Source organism: Ascaphus truei, chromosome 1, assembly GCF_040206685.1.
Source record: "Ascaphus truei isolate aAscTru1 chromosome 1, aAscTru1.hap1, whole genome shotgun sequence".
Classification (NCBI taxonomy): Eukaryota; Metazoa; Chordata; class Amphibia; order Anura; family Ascaphidae; genus Ascaphus; species Ascaphus truei.
The window spans coordinates 164,783,458-164,810,947 of record NC_134483.1 but is presented as its reverse complement, the minus strand read 5'-3'; the positions used below and the strand labels follow the sequence as shown (position 1 = coordinate 164,810,947).

At 43.4% G+C, this 27,490-nt stretch overlaps 1 protein-coding gene across 3 annotated transcripts in view; it reads right to left on the bottom strand.

Moving 5' to 3' along the window:
* The window catches only part of LOC142493427 (zinc-regulated GTPase metalloprotein activator 1A-like), a 73,475-nt gene that overhangs the window by 35,654 nt on the left and 10,331 nt on the right, over positions 1-27,490 (bottom strand). For all 3 annotated transcript variants that reach the window (XM_075597487.1, XM_075597476.1, XM_075597494.1), the window contains 8 exons: positions 23,817-23,903; positions 21,516-21,612; positions 13,317-13,408; positions 11,152-11,211; positions 9,172-9,209; positions 5,309-5,355; positions 4,868-4,954; positions 2,290-2,334 (listed from right to left, as the gene is read on the bottom strand). In XM_075597487.1, coding sequence (XP_075453602.1) covers positions 2,290-2,334; positions 4,868-4,954; positions 5,309-5,355; positions 9,172-9,209; positions 11,152-11,211; positions 13,317-13,408; positions 21,516-21,612; positions 23,817-23,903 — 553 coding nt within the window. The remainder of the gene's footprint in view (positions 1-2,289; positions 2,335-4,867; positions 4,955-5,308; positions 5,356-9,171; positions 9,210-11,151; positions 11,212-13,316; positions 13,409-21,515; positions 21,613-23,816; positions 23,904-27,490) is intronic.

The window sequence follows — 27,490 nt, the reverse complement described above, 5'->3', positions numbered from 1 at the left end:
ACTCTGGAATACTTTGGTATACTGGGGAGTTCATGGTCAACTCAATGACTGCAAGGTTCCCAGGTCCTGTGGCTGCAAAACAAGCCCAAATCATCACCCTCCACCGTGCTTGAAAGTAGGTATGAGGTGTTTGCGCTGATATGCTGTGTTTGGTTTTTGACAAAGGACATTGTTCCAGAAGTCTTGTGGTTTGTTCAGATGCAACGTTGCAAACCTAAGCCATGCTGCCATGTTCTTTTTAGAGAGAAGAGGCTTTCTCCTGGCAACCCTTCACAACAAACCATACTTATTCAGTCTTTTCATAATTGTACTGTCATGAACTTTAACATTTAACATGCTAACTGAGGCCTGTAGAGTCTGAAATGTAACTCTTGGGTATTTTGCAATTTCTCTGAGCATTGCACAGTCTGACCTTGGGGTGAATTTGCTGGGACGTCCACTCCTGGGAAGATTGGCAACTGTCTTGAATGTTTTCCACTTTTGAATAATCTTTCTCACTGTAGAATGATGGACTTTAAATTGTCTGGAAATGGCCTTATAACCCTTCCCAGATCGATAGGCAGCAACAATTGCTTCTTTAAGATCATTGCGGATGTCTTTCCTCCTTGGCATTGTGTTAACACACACCTGAATGCTCCAAACCAGAAAACTGCTAAACCTTTGGCTTTTACAGAGGTGGTCACACTTGCTGATGTTATTACACTGGTTATTAAGAATTTATATTAGCGTTAGGGACCCCTGAATTGTGGTCTGCCGTGACGTTGGCTCAGGGGCTTACAACAATTTTGCCCAAAAATGTCAAACTAAAAGACCATTTTACTTAATAGATATTTATACATATATATTTAGGCACTGTACCGTGTATGATTTTCACTGGATGTGCTAAAACTGAGCTTTGTTTGTGTTTTATGTGCCGTCTCTGGTTTTAAATATATATTGCCATGCTCAGTAGCACTCCTCTGTGACATTCATATGCTTATATATATGTTGTGGTTATTTTGGGGGTTCAATAGGAGCTTGTTAGGTGTCCAGTATATTTTACAATTGTGTTTCAGCTAGTCCTGGCTGATTGGAGGTTGGCAACCTCCTACTTAATTTAAGCTCACCCCCTCCCACATTTAAATGGTTAAGGGCTCACTCCATAGCATCTTCCACACAGGGGAACTTGTTTGCTTGCAGGATGGTTGTGACATCTCTAATACAGAGTGCCTTTCCTGGTAATGTACAGGTTAATAAAGGCTTCAATCAGACTTAGAACTTTGCAACTAATATTGACAGATTTACTATAAATCATTCTTCCTGTTATTACACAGGTTATTAAGAATTTATATTAGCGTTAGGGACCCCTGAATTGTGGTCTGCCGTGACGTTGGCTCAGGGGCTTACAACAATTTTGGCCAAAAATGTCAAACTAAAAGACCATTTTACTTAATAGATATTTATACATATATATTTAGGCACTGTACCGTGTATGATTTTCACTGGATGTGCTAAAACTGAGCTTTGTCTGTGTTTTATGTGCTGTCTCTGGTTTTAAATATATATTGCCATGCTCCGTAGCACTCCTCTGTGACATTCATATGCTTATATATATGTTGTGGTTATTTTGGGGGTTCAATAGGAGCTTGTTAGGTGTCCAGTATATTTGATGATCAATTAATCAAGGGCATTAGATTAGCAGCACCTGTCTGCTACTTAGCATCTTAATTCCTATGTTAGCAGTAAGGGTGTAATTAGTTTTTCACACATAGCTTTTCTATTTTGGTTTTATTTTTGTTAAATAAATCATGACACGGTGTAATATGTCATGAGTTATTGTTCATCTGAGGTTGTATTTACCCAATTTTTAGACCTGCTAAGGAACAGATGATTGTTATTATGTCCTGATATGTAAAACTATGGATGTATGTAAAACCATCAGGCTCACTTATACCAATTGCAGCAACGAAACAGCTTGTATGGAGTCATGGCAAAAATATGTACAAGAGAAATACATACTGTAGTAAGATTTTTCTTTATTTTTTTAAGTAATTTATTTCTTGTTGGTTTGGACTTTAAGTCCAAACAGGTTTTCTCTGCGCAATTTGTATAACTCTGCATATAGTTCATAGAACCTCTTTCCGTGCAGACTTACATGTGAAGTTTAAATAAAGACTTTTTGGGATGCCGCTGCATGCCTTGCATAGCGGTACTCTTGCGATGGTTCACAGGGCATACACCGATTGTGGTTATACCTTTACTTATATGCACAGCTATTACATTAAAGACCATGTATAAATGTTTCATTACCTTGATCGCCGGGTTTCCAAAATTTTGACAATTCCATTGATTGACCTAAGACAGAAATAAATAAAACTAAATATACAGATGTAGCCAGCTTTATCTACAACCTGCTGCATCACGTGTGCTGGTGAGCCGCGGACCAAACGTGGAGCGATCACGGCAAAGTGTAGCGGCTGAGGAATTGCCCACCAGGATTAACACAGCGGGGGTCCCTGCTTCCCGAGTTACAGGCCCCGGTATGGGGTGCTGGTATCTCCTGCAGGTTTAATTCTCCCGCGTCATGTGACCTGGACATTTAAAACGCACAGGAGATACCAGCACCCCATACTGGGGCCTGTAACTCGAGAAGCAAGGGGACCCCAGTGCTGAAATATATGTGGTCCAGCTCTGGAGACCCCCTGCTTCAATCCTATGTTATTAAAATAAAAGCTGCGCTACCGCCTGTTAGAGGGGCGCAGAAGGAGTGACTGATTCTGTCTACTCTCACTGCACAGCTCTTCCAGGCGGATGCAGTCGGGTAGGATTCACACAACGGGAGTCCCGTTCAGAAGCAGGGACCCCTCCAGTGTTAATCCTGATGGGCAATTAGTCTGCTCACAGGGAATCCGTCAGCAAGCAGTGGTCAGGAAGTTGCAATCTGCGGTTTCCTGGAGGAATAGTCGACAATGTATTTGGCTACATCTATAGGATAAGTAAAGTCAAATGTCTACCTTTCTTCACATTTAACTGTAATTTGACCATATTTTGCCCAAAAGCCAGAATGCAGCAGTGAAAACAATCAGACTGTGGGCCAAGTGGTTCTTATCTTCCGTCAAATTCTATCTTACTTTTTTTGACACAGTGTCTCCAGCAGACAGTTGTGCTCAAGTCTAAGTCAATGGCTGAAGCAGAAGCTTAATGAGAAGAGCACAGCCATCGCAGTGGACTAGCTCGGGACCAAACCCTACATCAGCTCATATTGTGACTTTGGTCAAAATCAATTTACTTCCCTGTGCCTCGGACACAAAAATCAGATTGTAAGCTTTTCACGACAGGGATTCATGGTGTCTTAACAATTTTATGTACAGGTATGCATGTCTTTATTTATATACCGCCAGTAGTAATACACCTTTTTATCATATAAATAACAAATAATACAAACAACAGGTCATGGGAATAAGTGCTTCAGACTTAAAAGTAACATTTCGGAAGAGGAGTCCCTGCTCTGAGGAGCTTACAATCTAATTGGTGGGGTTAACGTACAAACACAGTAGGAGTCATAAGAAATATAGAATCTATTTTAATTGATCCGGACACCTGTGTCTTCCTCTTTAGTTTTGAAACTGCCACCTTTGTTTCAGTCCTGTGACTTTTGTACTCATTGATCAAAATTACATGGGTACTACTTTTGTTTTTTTCAGAACAAAGTCACGTTTTCTATTAAACTTGTAAGTTTATGCTTCAAAAACAAGCATTAACCGTCTGTTCTTTTAGCATAAATATAACAAAATCTTTTACCTCTTAATAGCCTCTCCTGAAATCAGACCACTTAGTTTATGGTGGCAATCAGACCACTGCTTTTACTCATTACATCAAAGAGAATGGACTTCAACACTGTGTATCCTGCAAGTTCAGGCCCATATATTCTATTTCACAATGTTTTTTATATTTATATCCAAGAATCTGATCTTTATCTAGGCATGAGATACATAGTAGATCACAGCAAAACTCCTCTGAACCTTGTACATCATGGGACTAAAATGGCAAAATATAACTATACACGTGCACACAAACCCCTTTTAGTGATGAGTACTACTGCTTCATGCTCAGCGCCCTATGGTTTTAGCCAATAATAATCTGTCATGATAAACCAAGACCCAGCTGGGTCTATGAAGCAATCAAGTGGAGCCCATCATTAGCCATTTCATTTACACCACCTCAGACCTTGCAGAATGATTAGCAATAAGAAAAAGGGATACAAATGATGATACAGGCATACCCCGCATTAATGTACGCAATGGGTCCAGAGCATGTGTGTAAAGTGACAATGTACTTAAAGTGAAGCACTACCTTTTTCCCACTTATCGATTCTTCGGTACAGGTAGGGAGCCGTTATTGCTGTTCAGGGCGTGCTAATAACAGGCACATGCGCAAGCTGCGGTTTGCCTTTTGGGCGAGGGGAATCAGCGCGTCACTACATAGGCGGTCTGTAGGGCAGAATAAATGTCCGTACTCGCGAAGCGAGCGTATGAACACAGGGGTATGGGGCTATTGAAAATATGTCCTTACTCGCGAGTGTCCTTGAACCGGGGTATGCCTGTACATTACAATATGTGAATTGAAGAACTTGCATCTTCTTCTGACAACTCAAATTGCCAGCTCCTTGATATATTGATGCAAAGAAATGAAATGAGAAAAGAAATGCTCCAGTTCTGATCCAAAATTGCTTTCATACATAAACCCCGCAGCTTTTAAGATGCTCGATCTCCTTAATAAAATGAACAGGTCACTCACCATGTTCTGTTACTGTATCTCAGCCTGTAAAACTGCAACAACCCTTACTTATATAAAGCAACTAGAAAAGCCACACTTTTGTATTACTTACCGGACAGAAGATCTTACTATATCCAGTTCTTGTTCTGTTGCTAGATCTGTTTTATTGATGAGTATAACATCAGCCAGTGCAACTTGCCTAAGTGATACAAATAACATGCATTAAGTAATAATTAAAATAATAATATCAATATCAAATATGTATTACTAATTGCTATGGTTTTCATTTCATTCAAAGCAAAATACTATTTCAGGTGTAGTCACTATACTGGAATAAGGTATTGTTAGTGTATGGTTCTAAATAAATATAAATACTGTATCAATAAAACATATTCACGTGTTTCACTTGTTCCACCTTTAACTATCAACAATGGCTATGAAACTTTATTTGTATATAATCAACAAAAAAAGAAGAAAAAAAATGCTGTTTTATTTTGTTTGCTGCGAGTACAAGAAAAAGTTGGAACCCATTTTTGTAACTGGGGAGTTTTACCTTGCTGCTTCATTAATAAGACCCTCTGGTTTTTCTTCCGTTAGGTGCTGGAGGGGGGGAGAAAAAAAGTGAAAAATGAAGCGTATGCAGTGTTTGCTCTGTAATTGTGGCAGTGACTGAAGATCTAGATCTTGCAATACTATATGGAGAACCAAATGCATTTCATGGATCTTGGCCAAGCATACATAGTGTAATAGTGACGCGCTGTAACTCAGAGGTTCCCAACCTGTTTTACACTGAAAATATTTGTTACTCGAACCTCATATTATTAAATCTTATCGCCCACACATCAGACTACTTCTAACAAACCTGTTTGACTGATCCCAGGCAGTATAATGTCCTGAGCTCATGGTGGGAGCACACGCTTAATAAGCCCCCCAAAGTGCACATCAGTGTGTGCAGGCAGCACGAGTGGTATAGCAGGCCTGCCGCTGTGGATGCAAAGCATTGTCGGGAGCCACTTTGTAAGCCACGCCAAGGTGTAGTTTGGGGCCTTACTAAATGTGCAGTCCCCTCCTCCCCCCCCCCAAGGGTCTCAGGAACAGACTGCACTGACTAGGATCCGTCATTTCCCATTGTTTCGCGTGAACCCCGTGGAGAAACCTCGCAAACCCCCTGTTGGGAATCACTGCCGTAGAGGGAGTATTTTATCTGACTAATATTTACTCAACAGTTTATTGGACTTGTGCAATTAGAATGAATGAAATCAGAGGAACATACAAGATTAACTTTAGGCAAGTTCCTTATCGAACTTTAAAACTTGATTACATGTTGTCCACAAACACCCCCTGACTTGCACATACAGCCGCTATCGTATTTACAGCATTGGTTAAGAGATTAGGGTTTTCATTGTTGATGTTCATTTTAATACACTGCTTTATAAATTAAATGTATGTTACCTTAAGTGGAGACTCCCAGGTTTCCAAGATAATAGGAGCTTAGTTGTGTCCGCTTGAGACACAAGAAAATAACACTAAAAGAAGGCGATATATCCAGGTGACGTTGTGCACAGGACTGAGACTGACCCCGGAGGCCTCATCTCTCTTGCCTGGTGGTAAAGACCCCAAATATTTTGAAAACTAAGGGGTCCCCGGTGGTAGAGGGGCACTAATAAGCTCCAGGGGGCCCCCACAGTCTACGTAATATAAAAAAGGACAGTGGGGACTGCTCCTTTAACTCTACCTTTGTCAGAGCAGTTTACTACAGAGTCCAATGTCATCCCTGCCCTATATGGAGAACTGTATTTAGCTACTAGCAGTTTAAATACAAATACACATATGTCCATTATATAAACCGCCATGTTTTGTTTGAATTGGTTATGTTACTTTGCAAGGGCCAATATCTAAAGGCAACATATTATTTAATTCTCAACATAAGCCCCAGTAGGCATGTTACATACAGTGACAATATGTCATATGTTTGGGGTGGTATCCACAAGATTACTAGGGTTTCCGAAAAACTGTAACGTATTTAGCGCAGTTTATCTTCATGTTTTCTCTGTTTTCATGGAATATGCATCTCTGTAGGATTTACTCGGCACTCAATACAGTAATGTGCAACTATTGCAAATTAGTCCAGACAGACATTGCTTTCTTATTAATATAGCCCGAGTCCCCCCTGGTCGCCCTACCTCTGGCTGCAGCTGCGTCTGGCAGTGGAGGTTGGGGGAGGAGGGGGCAGCGTGGGGAGGTTGCGGTAGGCTCCCGGCGGCTCCCTTTGCAGGGCGCCGCCATCTGGGGTACGATTGCACATGTTAGATGCCGCGCATGCACAGTGTCAGGTGCGTGAGGCAGCCATTACAATAGAAGGGTCCACGGGCACTACAAGTCCCAGAATGCACTGGGGATTGCATGTCAGGTGGCTACTCTTAGCCAATAGGACTGCCAGAATCCCCTGCTTCCACATATTGATACTTTGCGCTCGCTAGAAGCACACCAGTCGGAGCTGGGACGAGGAAGGGTAGGGAGTGTAGGTGCAGGGAGTCTGTGACCCCTGCACTAGGCCAGAACCCCCCTTAGGAACCATTAATATTCTTGCAGTACTACGGATTTCCAATAAGGAACAATATGTTAAGACTGTTGCTAGATTAAACAGCTAAGGGATAACAAAACAAATACACACTGCGAGATCAATGAATGACGTTGAGGGATGCACAATGCTTTCTTTCCACAATTAAGATATATAGATTTAGGCTCCTGTTTAATATGCTCCATTCAACCAAATGGGACTAAGGCCTTCTCCAGCACAGGGAAGATGGCTTCACAGTCTATCAAATAAGGGACGGAGTGTTTTCCTCCAAGACACAAGTGGCATAAATAAATATTTTAGTGCCAATGCCAGAGGGTATGCAACACATTGTAAAACAATTTGATACAAGCCATTCTGGCATATAAATGCCAAGTAATCAAAATAATATTATTTGTCTTATGCTTGGTTTTATGGTCGTTTTTTTCCCGCTATTTTCCCCGTACACTATTTTCCACTCACGGCGAGCTCTTCACTCTAAATCTGTGAACATTGTTTTTTCTCCATGGCTAAATGTTGTAGAATCAAACTATGCTCTGGCATGTCAGATCCTGTCAGACGGCAACTGTCATGTCACAATGTCCAATCATTTGTCCCATGATTAAAAAATGAATATTTCAGATCTCTGGATGACAATCCCATCACAGTGATCGCCCGTGATATCAATTACCACTTCAGTTTCAATTTGGCTGTGTGCTTGTGCAGCCCCAGCTCTCAGATACGTCCGGGATGATCCAGGCTTCTGAAGCATGACACTCGTACAATTGCTCCCTATTCTTCTAGTGTCACGGCCTTGAATCAAAACCAGCTATTGAGGTCAAGGCTCGCAGGCAAAGGAATTGAACAAGTAAGCAAATCCCCCACACAAAGCAAAAACAGTTACATCTCTTTACAATGGTGGAGAACTGAAAGTTTCTATTATCCTGATAGTCTGTCAGTTTTATGGGGGGTGAACGGTTAGATAAACGTAAAACTGTTTTATGGGGTTGACAAAGATTATTCAAATCTTTTTTTTTTTTGTCCTTCTGTGGATGCTATCAAACAGTCCCATAAATGATTTTATTCTCATTTAAGCGCATTTCAGAAACGATGAAGAAGTCTAAGGCCGCGCTTATAAGTGTTTGCTATGGCGACACGTTGCTGAAAAAAAATCAAATTGAATTGACTTCCAGCGATCGCGAACAAGCCGTCGCTCCATCTATAAGCGCACGCGACGGATTCAATACATTTGTTTTGGCGCGACGTCGCGTCGCCGGGACTATAAGCGCGGCCGAAGGCGGAAAGGACCAGCGTGCGCTACAAGGGTGAGAAATAATCACAGACTAAAACTCAGAGGAACAGATTAACGAGAAGTTGTTTATAATTAAGGCCTTTGCATATATGCAAGGTGTGATACCTTCTATTAATGTAAAAGGGTTACATCAAAAATGTATTTTTCCTCAGTATACCTTCTATTAAGCCAGAATGTATGTTTTGGGAAAACTTGCATCTTGGTCCAGTACATTTTACGTTGCTATAATATGCAACATGTCTACAATTGTACAGGACCTCAGACAACTCAGACTTCTTCTTTAGTAATCATTTTTTGTATTATACATATTTCCCTCTTAAAAGCAGTATTACTTGTTTAAGAAGATTCTGTGCAACAAATGAACACACAACAATACAATGTACGCCTGTAGCGCGCTCTGAAGCCAATAAGACGATTATAGTCAGCCAACCAAGGGCTTCTGCCTCACTTCTCATCTTAAACCTCTTCCCTGACAAAATATTAACTACCTGAAACTTACATTCCCATCCTTATTATCAAGAGAGAGCCCCGAAGATCAGCTTCTTACCTGCAGTGCATACTTGGCATCAACAACTGATACAATGCCTGTGAAATAAGAATACATACACATTTTACATATTTAAAGCAGAAACATTTTTCTTCTTTACCTCACCTGAACCATGGGGTCTTCCCCGGTTTGGAAAAGCATGAACCCCCAGAAATGCCATTGATGCCAAACCAATAAATATGGAAAATATCCCAATGACGTGTGGAGTTCTGCTTTTGTATTGGGTTAGAACAGCATAGCTGAAAGCCATTTTAAAAGGCTGCTGAAGCGACATTTAACTAACAGCAGAATACATAGTTATAATAGTAACATCGTTCTGATCTAACTAGATGTACGGATGCAACAAGTGCACACATGGGCAGATAGAAGAACCTTATGGGACATTCTGAATGCCTTTAAAGAGAGAGAAGCATATGAGTGCAATATAAGAGACTGAAATGTATTCAAATTACTACACAATATTTGTTTTTCTTCCACATGGTGGTGATGAGTTAACGATCTGCCAGGAACTGCGAACAAATACACAAACAGTATAAACAATACAGACAGCAAACTTTTCTATCCCATGAAATTCCAAAAAACCTTAAAAAAAAGCAGATCTGCATATACGTTATGGCATTTTAACTTTCTGTACTGAATTAAACCCCTGCATTGCTATCTATCTATCTATCTATCTATCTATATATATATCACAGTTCCAACCTGAAACGTGGCAGCAGGGCTAATGACAGTAAGGTAAAGAAGTGTTGTCACTGTACAAGTCTGCTGTGAAGTGGGCCTTTATGAGACAGGTGAAACAGCAGATAGGAGCATGGGAAGACTAGAGGGCTTTAATGTCTGCAAGTAAATTCTTATCAGTCATCGGGGGTACTGAAAATCTACATTTATTTTGAGTTATAAAATAATTGTACATATTGTGACATAGGGGCATGCACAGGGGTTATAAAGACTTTCTGAAGGCGGCCCAATGAGTAAAGACACCGACTCTGATAACACAATTCCTGGTGTCGGCTCCTTGTGACCTTGGGTAAGTCACTTCATCTCCCTGTGCCTCAGGCACCAAATATATTGATTGTAAGCTCATCTGGGCAGGGACCGTGTCTGTAACAATCCTATGTGACGAGTAGCACGCACTGTACTGTAAGGCTGCGGTCCCAGTCATCACTGAGACACGCGCGCCCAGCGGGGGGGGGGGGGGCGGCGCGTGCACAGCGCTAACCGCGATCTGCGGTCTTTAGGAGAGAGGGAGAGGTTTGCGACGGCAGGGGGCGTGGTCGGGTTTTTGCGGGGGCGTGGCCATGACCTCACGCGGCTGGTTCGCCCTCATTGGCTGAACCGCCGGCGGGGGCGTGGCCACGGCTCGGTCGCAAGTTCCACACACAATTTTTTTGAGTGTGTGGAATCTTGCAGCACAGCGCGGGTGCTGAATGTGCGCCGACGCATGTACTCGGCCCTGAGTGACTGGGGGGCCGGTGCTTGTTCGCACAGTGCACGCCGAGGCGTGCGCTGTGGCAGTGACTGGGACCGCAGCCTAATTGTGAAGCGCTTTGGCTCCCGTTGGGACAAAAGCGCTATATGAAATAAAGTTATTATTAAAAGTGATTATTCATGTCTTAACACACTTGCATGCTTTTGTAACGGAATTGACACTCATACCTACAAATGTAATCCCACTACTGGATCACTCGAAGTGGCACATTTAGCAGCACAAAAAGTCCCACCCCCACCCACGAGGCAAATGCGGTTTTAAAAGATGACTACCAAAAGTGCAGTTAATGTTAGCATCTCAATCTAATTCACACGTGGGCCAGTGATACAGCTGCTACTCTATTATGTTTGAGTTCTCACTATGGCCAACAAATATTATGAATTAAAAAACATATTTTTACATCTCTGATGCAGACAGATTTTCCTTCCAGTTACATAAAGCACACAATTCAACCAGCATTGCCCATGTCTTGGAGAATGAGGTTTCCTTACCATCCAGATATATGTCACTTCCCAGCTCAGCATCAACCCAAAACATCGAGGCCACCGCACCTATCAGAAGTGAGACCAGTTAACCAAACCCAATACAGAATCTCCCCTTCACTGAGAGCGGGACATGCAATGTCTGACAGCAAAAGTGATCACATCAAAATGTGCTATGGTTCTTCTCTTTTTCAGAGGCTCTATATTAACGTACAAACTGTTTTGCACCTAATTATTTATTGTTGCATTGTCTCTTCTCAGGTTCCCTAACTTCCAGGAGCACCGCAACCGAAATGATGGGGACTTTACATCACCTGTCAGTTTTGTCAATCGTTTTATATCCATTTTTGTTGGTTTATCCCCTTTGTTGCTAGAAATTCCTGCAATGCGTTGTTTTTCGTTTTAACATTTTCTAACTTATTCAAATGGCTACACAAAAAAAATTGATATTACAATTATTTTATGGGGTTTTTTTTTCTACTTCCTTATAACACAAGCTTTTCTGGTTATCCCCTAATATTTACTTCTATTTGTTATTCACATCTTCCTGTAGCTATTATTCTTCCCTGTATTATGACTTCTTTTTTTAGATCTGCAAAACGCTGTATACATGGTTGCACTACATACAGTACACATACAGCACAACGGCTCCTAACCTGATCCCAAAGAGGCCCTGCACCATAGCCATCAAATGCATTGAAGCTAATGCCAGGCAAGTAGTCGATGAGCAACTTTTACCAAACGTCTGACCCTCCGACATAAATCAATTAGCTCAGCCATCACGTTTTGGAGAGCGGCAGCTGCGTGTCACAATTTCCGTAAATAATAAAACCGCACCATTTGATTTCAGATGACCTGATTTAGCACGTTGCAATGTAACAACACGAGAGGGAAACAATGACAGCGGCTATAAGAATTGTGCTTTATTTATTTGTTTAAAAGCCTCACTGGCCAGCACGACAGGCCCTGTCCCAATGAATGAAGCACAAGACGGAAAGCAATGATAACAGGGCTCAATGGCATGTCACAACCTGTCTCTCTGACATGACGAGATGTGGTCCTCCGAGCATCACTTTGTGTCAACACTGAGATACCTGTCAGATGCTTGCCGTGCTTAACCATGCAAGATCTGGCCAGGGCCGTGATGGTTTCCTGATACCTATTGATTTCTTTCCCCAAAACCTTAATCGTTTTCCAAATGGGCTGAAATGGGGTTTGCGAGCAACAAGGGCCGAATCAATGTCCTCTCTTTTAAAAGAAATTACTTCAGCATGACCATTATTAATGGCTTTGAACCGGAATGTGTCGGGCTGCTGGGTGAGAAATAACTGGCTTGCCAATAGGAATTCCCTCCTCGTGACAGCAGTTTCTATCATTTTAAGAAGAAATAACAGAATTAAAGTAACATTTAGGATTGTATGTAGGTATCATATTATTGGTCCCATAAAGATGTTGTAAAATACAGGGAGGGATCAAACAAGTTTTTACACGGCTGACAAAAAGCACAATTGAAAAATGGACATAATTGATAATAAAAATGGATGTACATAAGCACATGGGCGCAGGGTTCGCTCTGTGTACTGTATGTGCTATACAAGACATTGAGATGGATGGATCTACGCGTCACATATAAATTTGCAGCTTATCCCATATCTTTATTCACTGTTGCATATAATATTAAAGAACATTTTTTTAGTGATTTCTAAAACTTTAAGAAAAAGAAACACTGAGCTTTTTATTTGTATTGACCACCAAAATGTGAAAAAAAAGCCTTCTTAAATAACTCTCCTCCAATACACGTCCATACTCCACCTTTTTGTATTACACCCCAAGTAACAACACAAGGTAAAATCAATACACCTACTTTTTGGGTTACTTAAACAGAGAGCGATGCATTGTGGGTCTTTGTTATGCTTTGAAGGAGCCCTTACTTGTTTTAGTATTTCATAGCGAGGGACAGAAACTATCAGAAATAAGAATGCTGCAGTGATTTGAACGTTAAAGTGAAGCCTAGGCATTAACTACAAAATTCGTACTGGCAGTCATATTTAGGAGGCCCACAAAAAAATTACTTGACATCTGTTTTTCTCTGGAATTTAAAAACTGCAAGAGAATGAGGCAGAAATATACGTGGTTATACTGAATAGGGGAAGGACGTTTCAGCAAGATGGTACCTGGATCTGCTAACCCGGTTGTTTCCAATAGTATGTAGTCAAATTTCCCTTTCTTCTGCATTAAACTTTCAATCGCTTTAAGACCATTGTCCCTGTAAAAAATAAATAAAAATAAGGGAAACACATACATAATATATATATATATATATATTGTGACAGAAACCAGGGGATGGTAATAAATTCCGTATATAGGGCTCCCAGGATACTAGACAGTTTCTATCCTGTTTGGCCTGGGAGTGCAGCCTTATAATACATACACTCCATCCCACAGTTTGGCAAGCGCTGGAACTGAGGGATGAGAGATCCAGACCAGAGTTTGTCTGCTGCCTGATTTCTGTCACCTGTCATGCTAATTAGGAATCAGGTATGAAAGACTGATTTCCTGTTTGCTCTGGGTCCCCACAAGAGCCAGGAGGCTGGAAGGCTGCTGAACTACAGAGGGGAGAAGCCTCTTCCCCAAACAGGTTCAATCTTTCTGTTCATTTGTGTAAGACTGCAAAAGTACCTTGTTTTGTTGTTGGGAGTGGAAAAGCCACTTCCAACCCTGAGTCAGGGATATCTAAGTTAAGTTATCGCTCAGGTGAGCAGCTTTTGTTTTGATCTGTTTTCTGTTGTATGCACTGTGGCAGTCTCAGTGCCTGGGACTGAATAAACCAGGCATAGCCTGTTTAAAGGAACAGTACGTGACGCCTCATCATTTAACCTACCCTAAAAGACCGTGTTCTAAACAGTCCCGGACAAACGACGGAGCCCCGGAGTAAGCCGTTTGTCACATATGGTGGAGAATGCGGGCAGAGCACTAGGGGGTCTGCGGGTTGAAGAACTTTGAAAAAAAAAAAAAAAAAAAAGTTTTTTTCATCCTCTGCAAACAAGATGGAAGACGTGGTGGGTGCACTGGTACGCAATGTCGCTGCCCAGAAAGACACGAATGAAACCCAGCAACAGCTGTTAATAGCCCAGCAAGAAACTAATGCAAACCAGCAGCAGACGAATGCAGCCCAGCAACAGCTGCTAATAGCCCAGCAAGAGATTAATGCCAACCAGCAACAGGTGAATGCCAACCAGCAACAGGCGAATGCAAACCAGCAACAGACGAATGAAGCCCTGCAAAACGCGAATGCAAACCAGCAAGAGACAAACCGCTTGCTGAGAGAGGAGCAACAGCGGTTCGCTCAGGGCTTACAGCAGGAACTCGAGATCCTGAGGGGGACTATCAGTAACCTTCCACTGGCAGTGGCAGCCCCAGTTCCGAAAATGACCAGGGCAAGCCACTACCTTCAGAAGATGGGACCCTCGGATGATGTGGAAGCCTATCTTCTCACGTTTGAACGCACGGCACAGAGAGAGGGATGGCCAGAAGCTGAGTGGGCTGGTCTAATCGCACCCTTCCTAAGCGGCGAACCCCAGAAGGCTTACTTTGATCTAGAGCCAGCCGAAGCTAACGTCTATGCAAAATTGAAGTTCGAGATCCTCGCCCGCCTCGGCGTAACCACGGCTGTTCGCGCCCAAAGGTTTCACGCATGGTCCTTCACGATGGATAAAGCCACCCGAAGCCAGATGTATGACCTCATCCACCTCGCCCGGAAGTGGCTACAACCCGAGATCAACTCAGCCAGCCACATCGTGGAACGGTTGGTCATGGACCAGTTCTTGAGGAAACTTCCCTCTGCCTTACGCCGTTGGGTCAGTCGGAGTGACCCCCACAATGCGGATGAGCTTGTGGCCCTCGTAGAAAGGTACAATGCAGCAGAAGAGCACCCGCAACCCACAGTCGTGGAGCAACCCCACTACCCGAGGTTCCAGGACTCTTCCAGAGACGGTAAAAGGGTACCGGGGTTAAGGGGCGCTGAAGAGCGGCGACCACCTTCACGCAGCACCAGCAACAGTGGTTCGCACACTAAGGGCAATAGCCAACATGGGGAGCCGGGAAAAGGCTCTAAGTGGGACACAGACTATGTACCTAAATGTGTAAATTGTCATGAGAGGGGCCACACAGCAAAAATCTGCCCACTAAATGATGAGCCCATGCAATGCAACAGCGTGGAACCTTATTCGCTGTTATCCCAATGTATGGGCCCTAGCCCAGAGGACCCCTTGAATAACCATCTGTGGGCATTTGTAAAGGTTAATGGTAAGAGGGTTCGGGCACTTCTTGACTCTGGGAGCATGGTCACACTAGTGTCCGAATACCTCTTGCCCATTAAGAAGAAACAGGGAAACAGTTCACAAAGAGTGGCAATTTGTTGTATACATGGGGATAATCATGAATATTCCACTGTTGATGTTTTTTTTGAAACAGAGTTTGGTTCTTTAGATTTCAAGGTGGGTATTGTACCCAAACTGGCACATGATGTGTTAATAGGGACCGACTTTCCCCATTTTCTAAAAATGTGGTCCCCCGCTCAGAATAGCGCCCAGAGTTCAATAGCGGACCATAACGAAGTATTAGAAGAAACAAATCCTTTCCCTTTTTCAGAAATGGAGGTTGACGAGGGCCCAAATAAGAAGGGGGAAAAGGAGGAGTGCTGTAAAATTCCCTTCCCCATCACTACTTTGGTAGGGAATACCCCAAATCAAGATGTTGAGCAGACACTTACCAACCCAGAACCGGATAAGACCCTCGCTGACCTAGAGGTCAGTCCTGGGAGTTTTAAGAAGGCCCAGTGGGAGGACCCCACATTAGCGGTAGCAAGGGGAAATATACGGGACCAGAATAGTACTCCTGGCCAACCAGATAGGTCACTTGCTTACCCCTACTTCGAGGTAGAGAACGACCTAGTATATCGGGTTGATAAAAGGAAATCAGTTACAACTAAACAATTGTTGGTACCACGGACATTCCGTAACGTAGTATTACACCTCGCACATAGTCATCCATTGGGGGGACACCTAGGGGTGGAAAAGACAAAAGAAAAGGTTCTCCGAAGCTTCTATTGGCCTGGGGTTCTGGCAGAAATTACGAATTATTGTTCCTCATGCCCAGAATGTCAGATCACCGCCCCGTTCAAGGCGTACCGCAGCCCATTGGTACCCCTTCCCATAATAGAGGTACCATTTGACCGGATTGCTATGGATCTAGTAGGACCCCTAATAAAGTCTGCTAGGGGACATCAGCATATATTGGTAATATTAGATTATGCCACCCGATATCCGGAGGCAGTTCCCCTACGTAGCACCTCAGCTAAAAACATAGCAAAAGAGTTAGTAGTTCTGTTTTCCCGGGTCGGGATTCCTAAAGAGATTCTATCTGACCAGGGAACACCATTTATGTCCCAAGTAACGAAAGAGCTATGTAAACTCCTAAAAATCAAGCATCTCAGAACCTCAGTCTATCATCCACAAACAGATGGTTTAGTGGAAAGGTTCAATAAAACCTTAAAGAGCATGTTACGGCGGGCGGTTGATAAAGATGGGAAAAACTGGGATTGTTTGTTACCGTACCTGTTATTTGCCATTAGGGAAGTTCCCCAATCATCCACAGGCTTCTCCCCGTTTGAACTATTGTATGGCCGACACCCAAGGGGCTTACTGGATATAGCCAAAGAGACTTGGGAACACGAGGTTACCCCTTACAGAAGTGTAATAGAGCATGTTGCCCAGATGCAGGACCGCATTGCTGCAGTCCTACCCATAGTGAGGGAACACATGGAGAAAGCTCAAGAAGCACAGAGGAATACATATAATAAGGGTGCTAGGGTCAGAATTTTTTCTCCAGGTGATAGGGTACTAGTTCTGGTTCCCACCGTGGAGAGTAAATTCCTTGCTAAATGGCATGGGCCATATGAGGTCTTGGAAAGAGTGGGAGAAGTAAATTATAAGGTGAGACAGCCAGGTAGGAGGAAACCTGAGCAAATTTACCATATAAACCTACTCAAGCCCTGGAAAGATAGAGAAGTCTTGTTAACCCTAGTACCCCCAGGTCCGTCAGAGAATCAAGAAACTGACCCAGAGGTTAGCATAGCTGAAACCCTGTCTGTTCATCAGAAACGAGAGGTTCAGAATTTAGTGAAAAGAAACAAAGAAATCTTCTCTATACGGCCAGGTAGAACTAGCGTAATTGAACATGACCTAGTCTCTGAACCGGGGGTCCGAGTTAACCTTAAACCGTACCGAATCCCAGAGGCCAAAAGAAAGGCTATAAGTTTAGAGGTTAAAAAAATGCTAAAACTAGGTGTAATTGAGGAATCCCAAAGTGGGTGGAACAGCCCTATAGTCTTAGTCCCAAAGCCAGATGGTACAACAAGGTTTTGTAATGACTACCGGAAACTAAACGCGGTGTCAAAATTTGATACTTATCCTATGCCCAGGGTAGATGAACTTGTAGAGAGACTGGGCAAAGCCCGATATCTCACAACCCTAGACCTAACAAAAGGGTACTGGCAGGTTCCCCTCACAGAAAGGGCAAAAGAAAAGACAGCCTTCTCAACCCCAGACGGCCTCTTTCAGTATAAGGTGTTGCCTTTTGGCTTACATGGAGCTCCCGCCACATTCCAAAGAATGATGGATAAAATTTTAAAACCACATGCTCGGTATGCTGCCGCCTACCTGGATGATGTGGTAATCCATAGTGAAGATTGGCAATCCCACCTTCCAAAGGTCCAAGCTGTGCTTGACGCAGTCCGGTCTGCTGGACTAACTGCTAACCCTGCTAAATGCACTATTGGTCTGGAGGAGGCCAAGTATCTGGGATATTCTATTGGCAGAGGTTTACTCAAACCCCAAACACTCAAAGTGGAGGCGATACAAAATTGGCCAAGGCCAGTTACAAAAAAACAAGTAAGGACCTTTTTGGGGTTAATTGGGTACTATAGAAGGTTTATTCCCAATTTTGCAACTAAGGCAACCCCACTAACTGACCTCACAAAAGCAAGAGGACCGCTAATGGTAAAGTGGTCCCCCGAAACCGAACAGGCCTTTAGAAGCCTGAAAGAAGCTCTCTGTGCCCAACCAGTGTTGGTCACACCTGACTTCTCCAAAGAGTTCGTAGTCCAAACCGACGCATCTGAGGTAGGGCTGGGGGCGGTACTCTCCCAGGAGTCTCAAGGTGAGGAGCACCCCATCCTTTATTTAAGTAGGAAACTAAATCCCCAGGAGAAAAATTACTCCATAGTAGAGAAAGAGTGTCTCGCAATAAAGTGGGCTGTAGAGACGCTCAAATACTACCTGTTGGGGAGAAAATTCCGGTTGGTCACAGATCATGCACCCCTTACCTGGATGTGTCAAAACAGGGAAAAGAATGCTAGAGTGACCAGGTGGTTCCTAAGCCTACAACCCTTTAAATTTTCTGTGGAACACAGGTCAGGGCACAAACATGGCAATGCTGACGGGTTGTCAAGGATGCACTCCCTAATATCCATGGTCGCTCATCCCTCGAGGTCTGAGCTGGGGGGGAGGATATGTGACAGAAACCAGGGGATGGTAATAAATTCCGTATATAGGGCTCCCAGGATACTAGACAGTTTCTATCCTGTTTGGCCTGGGAGTGCAGCCTTATAATACATACACTCCATCCCACAGTTTGGCAAGCGCTGGAACTGAGGGATGAGAGATCCAGACCAGAGTTTGTCTGCTGCCTGATTTCTGTCACCTGTCATGCTAATTAGGAATCAGGTATGAAAGACTGATTTCCTGTTTGCTCTGGGTCCCCACAAGAGCCAGGAGGCTGGAAGGCTGCTGAACTACAGAGGGGAGAAGCCTCTTCCCCAAACAGGTTCAATCTTTCTGTTCATTTGTGTAAGACTGCAAAAGTACCGTGTTTTGATGTTGGAAGTGGAAAAGCCACTTCCAACCCTGAGTCAGGGATATCTAAGTTAAGTTATCGCTCAGGTGAGCAGCTTTTGTTTTGATCTGTTTTCTGTTGTATGCACTGTGGCAGTCTCAGTGCCTGGGACTGAATAAACCAGGCATAGCCTGTTTAAAGGAACAGTACGTGACGCCTCATCATTTAACCTACCCTAAAAGACCGTGTTCTAAACAGTCCCGGACAAACGACGGAGCCCCGGAGTAAGCCGTTTGTCACAATATATATATATATATACATATACATATATACATATATATACATACACACACACACACACACACATATATATTATAGCCTACAAATAAAATGACAACTAATGCAGAAGTCCCTCCAAACCAAGACCACAGTGAATGTTCAGTAGCGAGATATTTGACGGGGTTATTGACTTTTCGGATTCCTGAACGTTGTCTTGTAGAAAAGGATTCACTCTTTGTATAGGAACACTCTGTATCTTTATACACAGCAACAGGATAATAATAATATTATTATTATTATTATTAATAATAGTAGAAGAGGGTGGAGATGTGAAAGGACCAATGACTTAAACATTGGCTTTAAAGGGACAGTCCCTCCTAGGACCGAAGTGACCGACAGACGCATGTTTAATAGGTTAGGTGGAGCGGATTGGCACTTGCTGAACAAATGCTTTTGCATGGGGTTTTACAATAAATGGCCGATATTCTTGAATCCTGTATTTCCAGAGAAATGCAAAAAAAATATTCAGTGCTTCAGTAAAGCTGGTAAAAACAAAAAATACTAAACCAGCGCTAGACCAAATATATAAATGTGCAGTGCATCAAAATGTGTAAAAAAGCAGCCTGGTGATTCAACTAAGGGAACTATCTCAAAAGTAACCCTATACCAATATACAAATACAAATGTGGAATTAAAACCTGGCGAATGATATTGTGATTATACAAAATCAAGGTGATTCAAAGTGAAGTCACTCAATCGTAACACATATATCCTTTATTCACCTTGATTTTGTATAATCACAATATCATTGTATATATGCGCCAGCTTCAGTAAAGCTGGTAACTTTAAGGCTGATTGCATCTTTCTGAGAAAGCCAATGACACGGATATAGTATTTTTGACCCTCGGTGTTGGGCTCCCCCTTTAAATAAGCAGTCCCACGTAAAAGGTGGGGAATCAAACCATAGATGTCACAGCTATACTAGGTCCCACAACGAAAGAGGCAGGGTAAAGGTCAGAAAAACATATCCAAAGCATTTGGTTATCATGGAAATGAAGACATGGGGTTAAAGTGCTTATGGTGGACAATTTGTTTATGATATGCCAATCACTTACTTTGAATCTATTAACCACATCATTACTAATACTGTGGTTTAGTTTGGTCGTGGGTGGAATGCTCATTTACAAAAAAAAAAAAAAAAAACGTGTAGCTCATTTTTAAAACAGGAATTCCTCTCTTTTTGATTTTGTTTTTTTCTAATTGCATTATCTATTTATTTTTAATAACCTGAAAAGATATGAGGGGTCCTTTGGATCTAAACCGCTTTATTTCCAGCTCCGGGGACGCTGCACTTACAGAGAAATAATCTTTTGTATTGGCGGTTTATTTTGTGCCTTTTGCCAAATTAAAAATGGCTACAGGGTCAGCCTCGCTCTAATGGGCCAATAGAAAGCTGCCATGTCAGCACACCATGGAATAGCAGCTTTCTATTGGGTGACCCGGACACCTTTTCTTCACTTCACCGGCAAACAAATTTCTCGGGAACCGCAGAGTTCCTGGAGCAGAGAATATTGACTCAGTTACATAGCACATCCCTCAAATCAGATAATGAATAAACATTACGATTTGGGGCGATTGCTGCATTAACCCTTTAGATGCCCCAGGACATAGTCACTACACTGGCACCCCCTTGACATAGACACCACGTCATGCTCAAAGGGCTGGTTTCTTTCCAGGTTCCATCCCGTCCTGCACTCCCATGGAGCGCAGAACATGATCTAACCAGTGGGGAAACGGAGGCGGTGGATCCCTTCTCTTCCTTTTACTCCAAAATGTCACGTGGCCACACTGTGCCGTAGGGGCCCCTGGCACTCGGGCACCACGACCCCCACGACCCCTCCAGCACTCAAAAGTTTAACCTTTACAGCGCCCTAACAATGTACCAGGCACGTCATAGGCACATGCTAGTTTTATAGGTGATGTTCAGGTGACCCCTTCGATGGATAGGCCAGCTCTATGGAAACAGAAATGGAGCCCCCTCTGCGTTCTGTTTCCCACATCCGGGGCCTGGTGCTGCCAGACCCCCAGCACTCTTAATGTCAACCCCATCACTGCCAGAGGGGATTACAATGCTTTTCAGGCCCCCTGGCAGGACATGGGTTTAATGTGGGACCTGTATCACTGGGCAGGGGATTCCTTACTTCACTGAGCAGCACAGGCAGCCATTCCTTAACTCCAGCCACTCCTCATACAGCTCGCCAGCCTGGCTGATGGCTAGAGACTTCTCCACGGCGCTTCCTGTCAAGAGTGGGAAACGGGTCACATCGCTTGCTTATTTACCTCAATAGGACACAATCCCTACCATCTGGACTGAAGAAATACAGCCTTTCCAGCACAAAAAGGATATATGATGACCTAGGCACATACACAGGCACTTTTACCTACAATTGTGCAAGCAGGGTTGCAGAGTGATTCATTTCAGTGGGTGCATCACAATTAAATATGCACCCACACTGAAATGGGAGAGTGCGTAGGTTTCCTACCACCCAATCGTTGGAGGACTCTCCAGTCCTGAAAGGGTCACCAATGAGCAGCAACTATTTGTAGGTGCAGGTCCAACTCTGGAGCAACGTTAACTAATGGCAGAGATAGGTTACGTCTGTGAAATCGCAATAAAATCGAGGCTTTAAAGAAAAATCACACTGTATAAAGAGTGACAAACATATTTTAACAGTTTGCAGTGGAAATGCTAAAGTATATATTGCCAAAACAAAGCATGGAGTAAAGACACTGACTGGCATTGAGTGTAAAGCAGGGGAACCTGGTTCAATTCCCGGTGTCAGCTCTTTGTGACATTCGGCAAGTCACTTTATCTCCCTGTGCCTCAGGCACCAAAATCATAGATTGTAAGCTCCATGGGGCAGGGACCTGTGTCTGCAAAATGTCTCTGTAAAACTAGCAGCGCTATACAAGAACATGCTATTATTATTATTAGTGAGCGCAACGATTTTATCTCCTTTATCTTCTTATTAATTAGAATGACGCAATGGGGCGTGAGCTTCCTCTTTCTGCATTTTAATCTCTAAAAGGATACTTACTTGTGTACTTAAGTGTTATTAATGCACCCTATACAATGAAATAGCGAAATCTATATATCACCATATCACAGAATCGGGTAGTAAAGGGAGTGGTTACTTAACATGAAGTAGGACAAATAAGAGACAAAAGATATATCACTTAAACATCTCCATAGTGTCAATGTATATTGTTTACAAAAATTCCAAGTCCATTTTAAAAGAATGAAGAACACTTACGCTCGTCTGTTTCTTTGTTGCCTATTTAACATATCACTGCCCTTAGCTCATGTTGGCCCAAATTCCTTTACAAACGTATTGTGACTTCACAGAATCCAGCTCACTTATCTTATGCCGTAAAATTACTATTGCTTTTGAAATAAATAAACAGCTATGTAACGTATAACATTTCAGCATATCATTTAGCAACCTTCCAAGTAAAATACACACAGAAAAATTAAAATTAAAAAAACACCTAAATAATTACAAAAACAAGCAAATTAAATGATAGGCTCTTTCACTGAACGATGTCTGCAATTAGAACATTTTGCCCCTGGTGAGTGTCGGTGAAACTCCAGGGTTCCCCAGAACACGTTGAAAACCAGTGATCTGATTTATCAAAACCGTAAAAAAAAACATTAGAAATACTGTTTGTTTCTAATTAAATAATATTTTCATGCCGTCGGTACAGTGCAGGATTTACACATAAGCTAACTAAACTACAGCTTAGGGCCTCCCAATATGAGGGGCCTCAAAAATAGAACATATTCATGCATTTCAACTTTTAAAAATCGGATGATAAATAAAGAAGAAGTTCTGGGAAAAAGAAGATATGTGGACAATTTTTGTTCAAATAGGACGCTGAGCATCATGTGCATCGAAAGTGACAAACTTCATAGATTATCATTTAAAGACATCAATTACTTTGCGGTCCAAAAAAAAATCAGAAAAGAAAATGTTTTAATATTAAAATTAATGGGATGTGCAAACACTGTTCATTTTAGCTTTACCCCGTCATCTTTGTATTGAACCATGTATAATATTTTCATTCATTGCAGTTTCATGTTTATATTTTCAATGGTCCCTTCAGTCAGAATAATAAATCTCCTTCTAATTTTTGGGGCCTTTAAACTTGACCTAGCTTAGGGCCTCAGAAGGTCAAAGTCTGACCCTGAGCAGGTACAATAAGCTGGTTTTCCAGACCCTTTAACACAGGCCTGCACAAACAGGCCAGGTTTTCAGGATATCCCTACTTCAGCACAGCTGGCTCAATTAGTGGCTCAGTATGAAAACCTGGCCTGTTTGCGGCCCTCGAGGACTGGAGTTGTGCAGGCCTGCTTTAACACAATGCTGGATGCATTCTTCAAAACGATTACTGTTCCGTCTCACTATGAGGCTTTCTAAGTTGAGCAGTCGCACTAAACTTACCTTCGCCAAACTCATTGACTATAACTGCAATCCTCTTATTGTGCTGTTCTGTCAAAATATAGTTCAAAAGAGTTGTCTTTCCAGCACCTACAAAAACAAGCATGACATGAATATTAAGGTCCTTTTATTTTAATTTACACCACTAACATTTTAAAGCAACATGCGCACATCTGGAATCCCCAACTTGTGTCAAGAGAATTTGTAAAGCACACACATTGTGAGGCAGATCTCTAAGCATGACATTAATGTGAAATTAAGCAAATATATAAGCTGTGGCAAGCAAGGCATTAAAGCAGCAACACAAGCGGAGCGTTTTTTTTACATAGGATTGAAGTAGGGGGTCTTGGGCGCTGAATCCCATTCATTTCGGCTCCGGGAACCCCCTGCTCACAGAGATACTTACCTCCGTAGAACCCTGGCAAGCCCAGCCGGAGCTGGTTCAATGTTAGGGCTGGGACCCGCTGCGCCCGGCGGCGCGGGCGTTCCCCACCTTCAGGGGAATCCTCCCGAGCAGGTCCCAGTCACCCCTCGCTGCACGGCTCACTACGCGCTGTGACGCGTCAGCCGCCAGTGGATGCAAGAAAATTGTGATCCCGAGCGGTGACGCGTCACGTGGTGCGCTGATGAGCCAATCAGCGGCGGGAGCGTGAGCTGTCATCACGCAGCTTCCTACTCAAGGTAGTGTGTGTGTGTGTGTGTTTTTTGTGGCATTAGGGGGAGGGAGCTGCTTACCTTACAGCAGCCCCCATCAGCTCCCTCCTGCAGCCCGAGCCCGTGGAGGGAGGGGGGGGAGGAGTAGCGGGTACCTCCGCTCAAGCCACGCCCCCCCCCCCCTCCCACTCCCGCCCTCCTCCCGCACCGGCTCCCTACAGACCGCATATCGCGGCCTGTGTCTGTCAGCGCCCCGCCTGTCTGCAGTGCGGGCGCGCTGACTGAGGGACCGGGGCCTTAGCCTTATATTTTTTTTAAAAACAGTCCGCATGGAGTGCTGTGTTAAAAACGTGTGTGTGTTGACAAGCATCAGGAAATACACCAATGTTGTATTTTATGTCTCCACAAGGGGGCAGGGCTGTACCATTTTGTATCTGTTCTATTTAAATACCATGTGTAGTACACTGCCGTCTCAGACAGGTCCACAAACCTGCCTTTCCCCATTATCTTACCATACAATGCTTCCACTGCAGCCAGGGATTCTGGGTAATGAGCACTCTCAGTGTGCCACTTTTTGCTTCATGTCCATTTTAACATGGACTCCTGGTTTGCAACAAAAAGATATAGTTTATACTTTTGCGTTTGTTTATTTCTTTTCAAAATTACAGGGGTCAAGTATACTAGGGGGCTTATTTCAGTACCTACCATCTATTTTCTCTCTAGGTTACTAATACATATTTGGTCATTGCTGCTAACAGCTGAGAACTGTGCATTGTATGATCATTTGATAAGCATTACTATTCTGAAAATAACTGGTTAGTTTTCATGTTGTAAGGAAAACAGTTACTGTTGAAAATTTGATGTATCCAATATCTAAAGAGGAGAGAGAGGAGAGAGAGAGAGAGAGAGAGAGAGAGAGAGAGAGAGAGAGAGAGAGAGAGAGAGAGAGAGAGAGAGAGAGAGAGAAAGAGAGAGAGAGAGAGAGGAGAGAGAGAGAAGAGAGAGAGAAGAGAGAAAGAAGAGAGAAAGAGAAGAGGAAGGAGAAGAGAGAAAGAGAAGAGAGAAAGAGAAGAGAGAAAGAAGAGAGAAAGAAAAGAGAGAAAGAGAGAAAAACGAGAAAACGAGAAAGAGAAAGAGAGAAGACGAGAAAGAGAAAGAGAGAAAGAAGAGAGCGAAAGAGAGAGAGAGAGAGAGAAAGAAGAGAGAAAGAAGAGAGAAAGAGGAGAGAAAGAGAAGAGAGAAAGAGAAGAGAGAGAAAGAGAAGAGAAGAGAGAAAGAGAGAAAACGAGAAAGAGAGAAAGAAGAGAGCGAAAGAGAAAGAGAGAAAGAAGAGAGAGAAAGAGAAGAGAGAAAGAGAAGAGAGAAAGAGAAGAGAGAAAGAGAAGAGAGAAAGAGAAGAGAAACGAGAAAGAGAAAGAGAGAAAACGAGAAAGAGAAAGAGAGAAAGGAGAGAGAGAGAGAGAGAGAGAGAGAGAGAGAGAGAGAGAGAGAGAGAGAGAGAGAGAAAGAGAGAGAGAGAAAGAGAAGAGAGAAAGAGAAGAGAGAAAGAGAAGAGAGAAAGAGAAGAGAGAAAGAGAAGAGAGAAAGAGAAGAAAGAAAGAGAAGAGAGAAAGAGAAGAGAGAAAGAGAAGAGAGAAAGAAGAAAACGAGAAAGAGAAAGAGAGAAAGAAAAGAGAGAAAGAAGAGAGAGAAAGAGGGAGAGAAAGAGAGAAAGAAAGAGGGAGAGAAAGAAAGAGGGAGAGAAAGAGAGAAAGAAGAGAGAGAAAGAGAGACAGAGAAGAGAGAGAGAGAGCGAAGAGAGAAGATATAGGGTATTGTAGTGACGATGCACATCATGCGTAGGCTACTTTCTTTTTTCTTTCCTCCTCTCTGATGATGCGGCCCGAGTCTCGCAGTCTGATTTAAGAATTGTCCCCCAACCCATTCTGAGTATGACAGCCTGATTGAGTTCATGGTTGGCACTCCTGTTGATGCCCCCTAAAAAATTACCAAAACCCAGTGACGTACATTGTAAGTCGCAAGGGCCTCCAGGCACTGAAGAGGTGGTTACGAGAAAGAGAGCTTATGGGAAAACTCAGCAGTCATTGTTACCTTCTCAGAAAACAAATATGGACGCCATGCTCCAGCATAAAAAGGGAAAATAAAAGAATCTTTGTACAGAGCATGAAAAGGCGTTTCTGCCAAAGGGTTCAGCAATAGATTGCCACTGATAAAACTGTGTGTCAATGTAAGATAAGAAAGAATTGCAGATTCTCTGTGAAACATGAGAACGCTGCGACAAGTTGTGCAATGTACAGTACGGTTACAACAACGCACACATTGTCACCAGTGGTGGGATTCAAACAATTTTGCAACAGGTTCTCTCTCACCAGGGGGAGGGGGGGGGAGAAGAGGGGAGGGGGAAGAGAGACAGGGGGGGTGTTAGAGAGAGAGCCGGGAAAAGGACGAGTGGGGGGGGGGAAGAGAGAGAGAGCCGGGGGGTGGGGGGTGGGGGGAAGAGTGACTGGGGAGATGTTTTGTGTTTATGTTTTATATTTATGTTTTTTTTATATTATCTTTTATTCAGTTGAACAGGACTGTACGTGTTGGGGGGGGGGAAGAGACAGACCATGTCACCCAGCCCTCCTCACATCTCACCCGGCCCTCCTCACATCTCACCCGGCATCCTCACATCTCACCCGGCCCTCCTCACATCTCACCCAGCCCTCCTCACATCTCACCCAGCCCTCCTCACATCTCACCCATACCTCCTCACATCTCACCCGGCACTACTCACATCTCACCCGGCCCTCCTCACATCTCACCCGGCATCCTCACATCTCACCCGGCACTACTCACATCTCACCCGGCCCTCCTCACATCTCACCCGGCCCTCCTCACATCTCACCCGGCCCTCCTCACATCTCACCCGGCCCTCCTCACATCTCACCCGGCCCTCCTCACATCTCACCCGGCCCTCCTCACATCTCACCCGGCCCTCCTCACATCTCACCCAGCCCTCCTCACATCTCACCCAGCCCTCC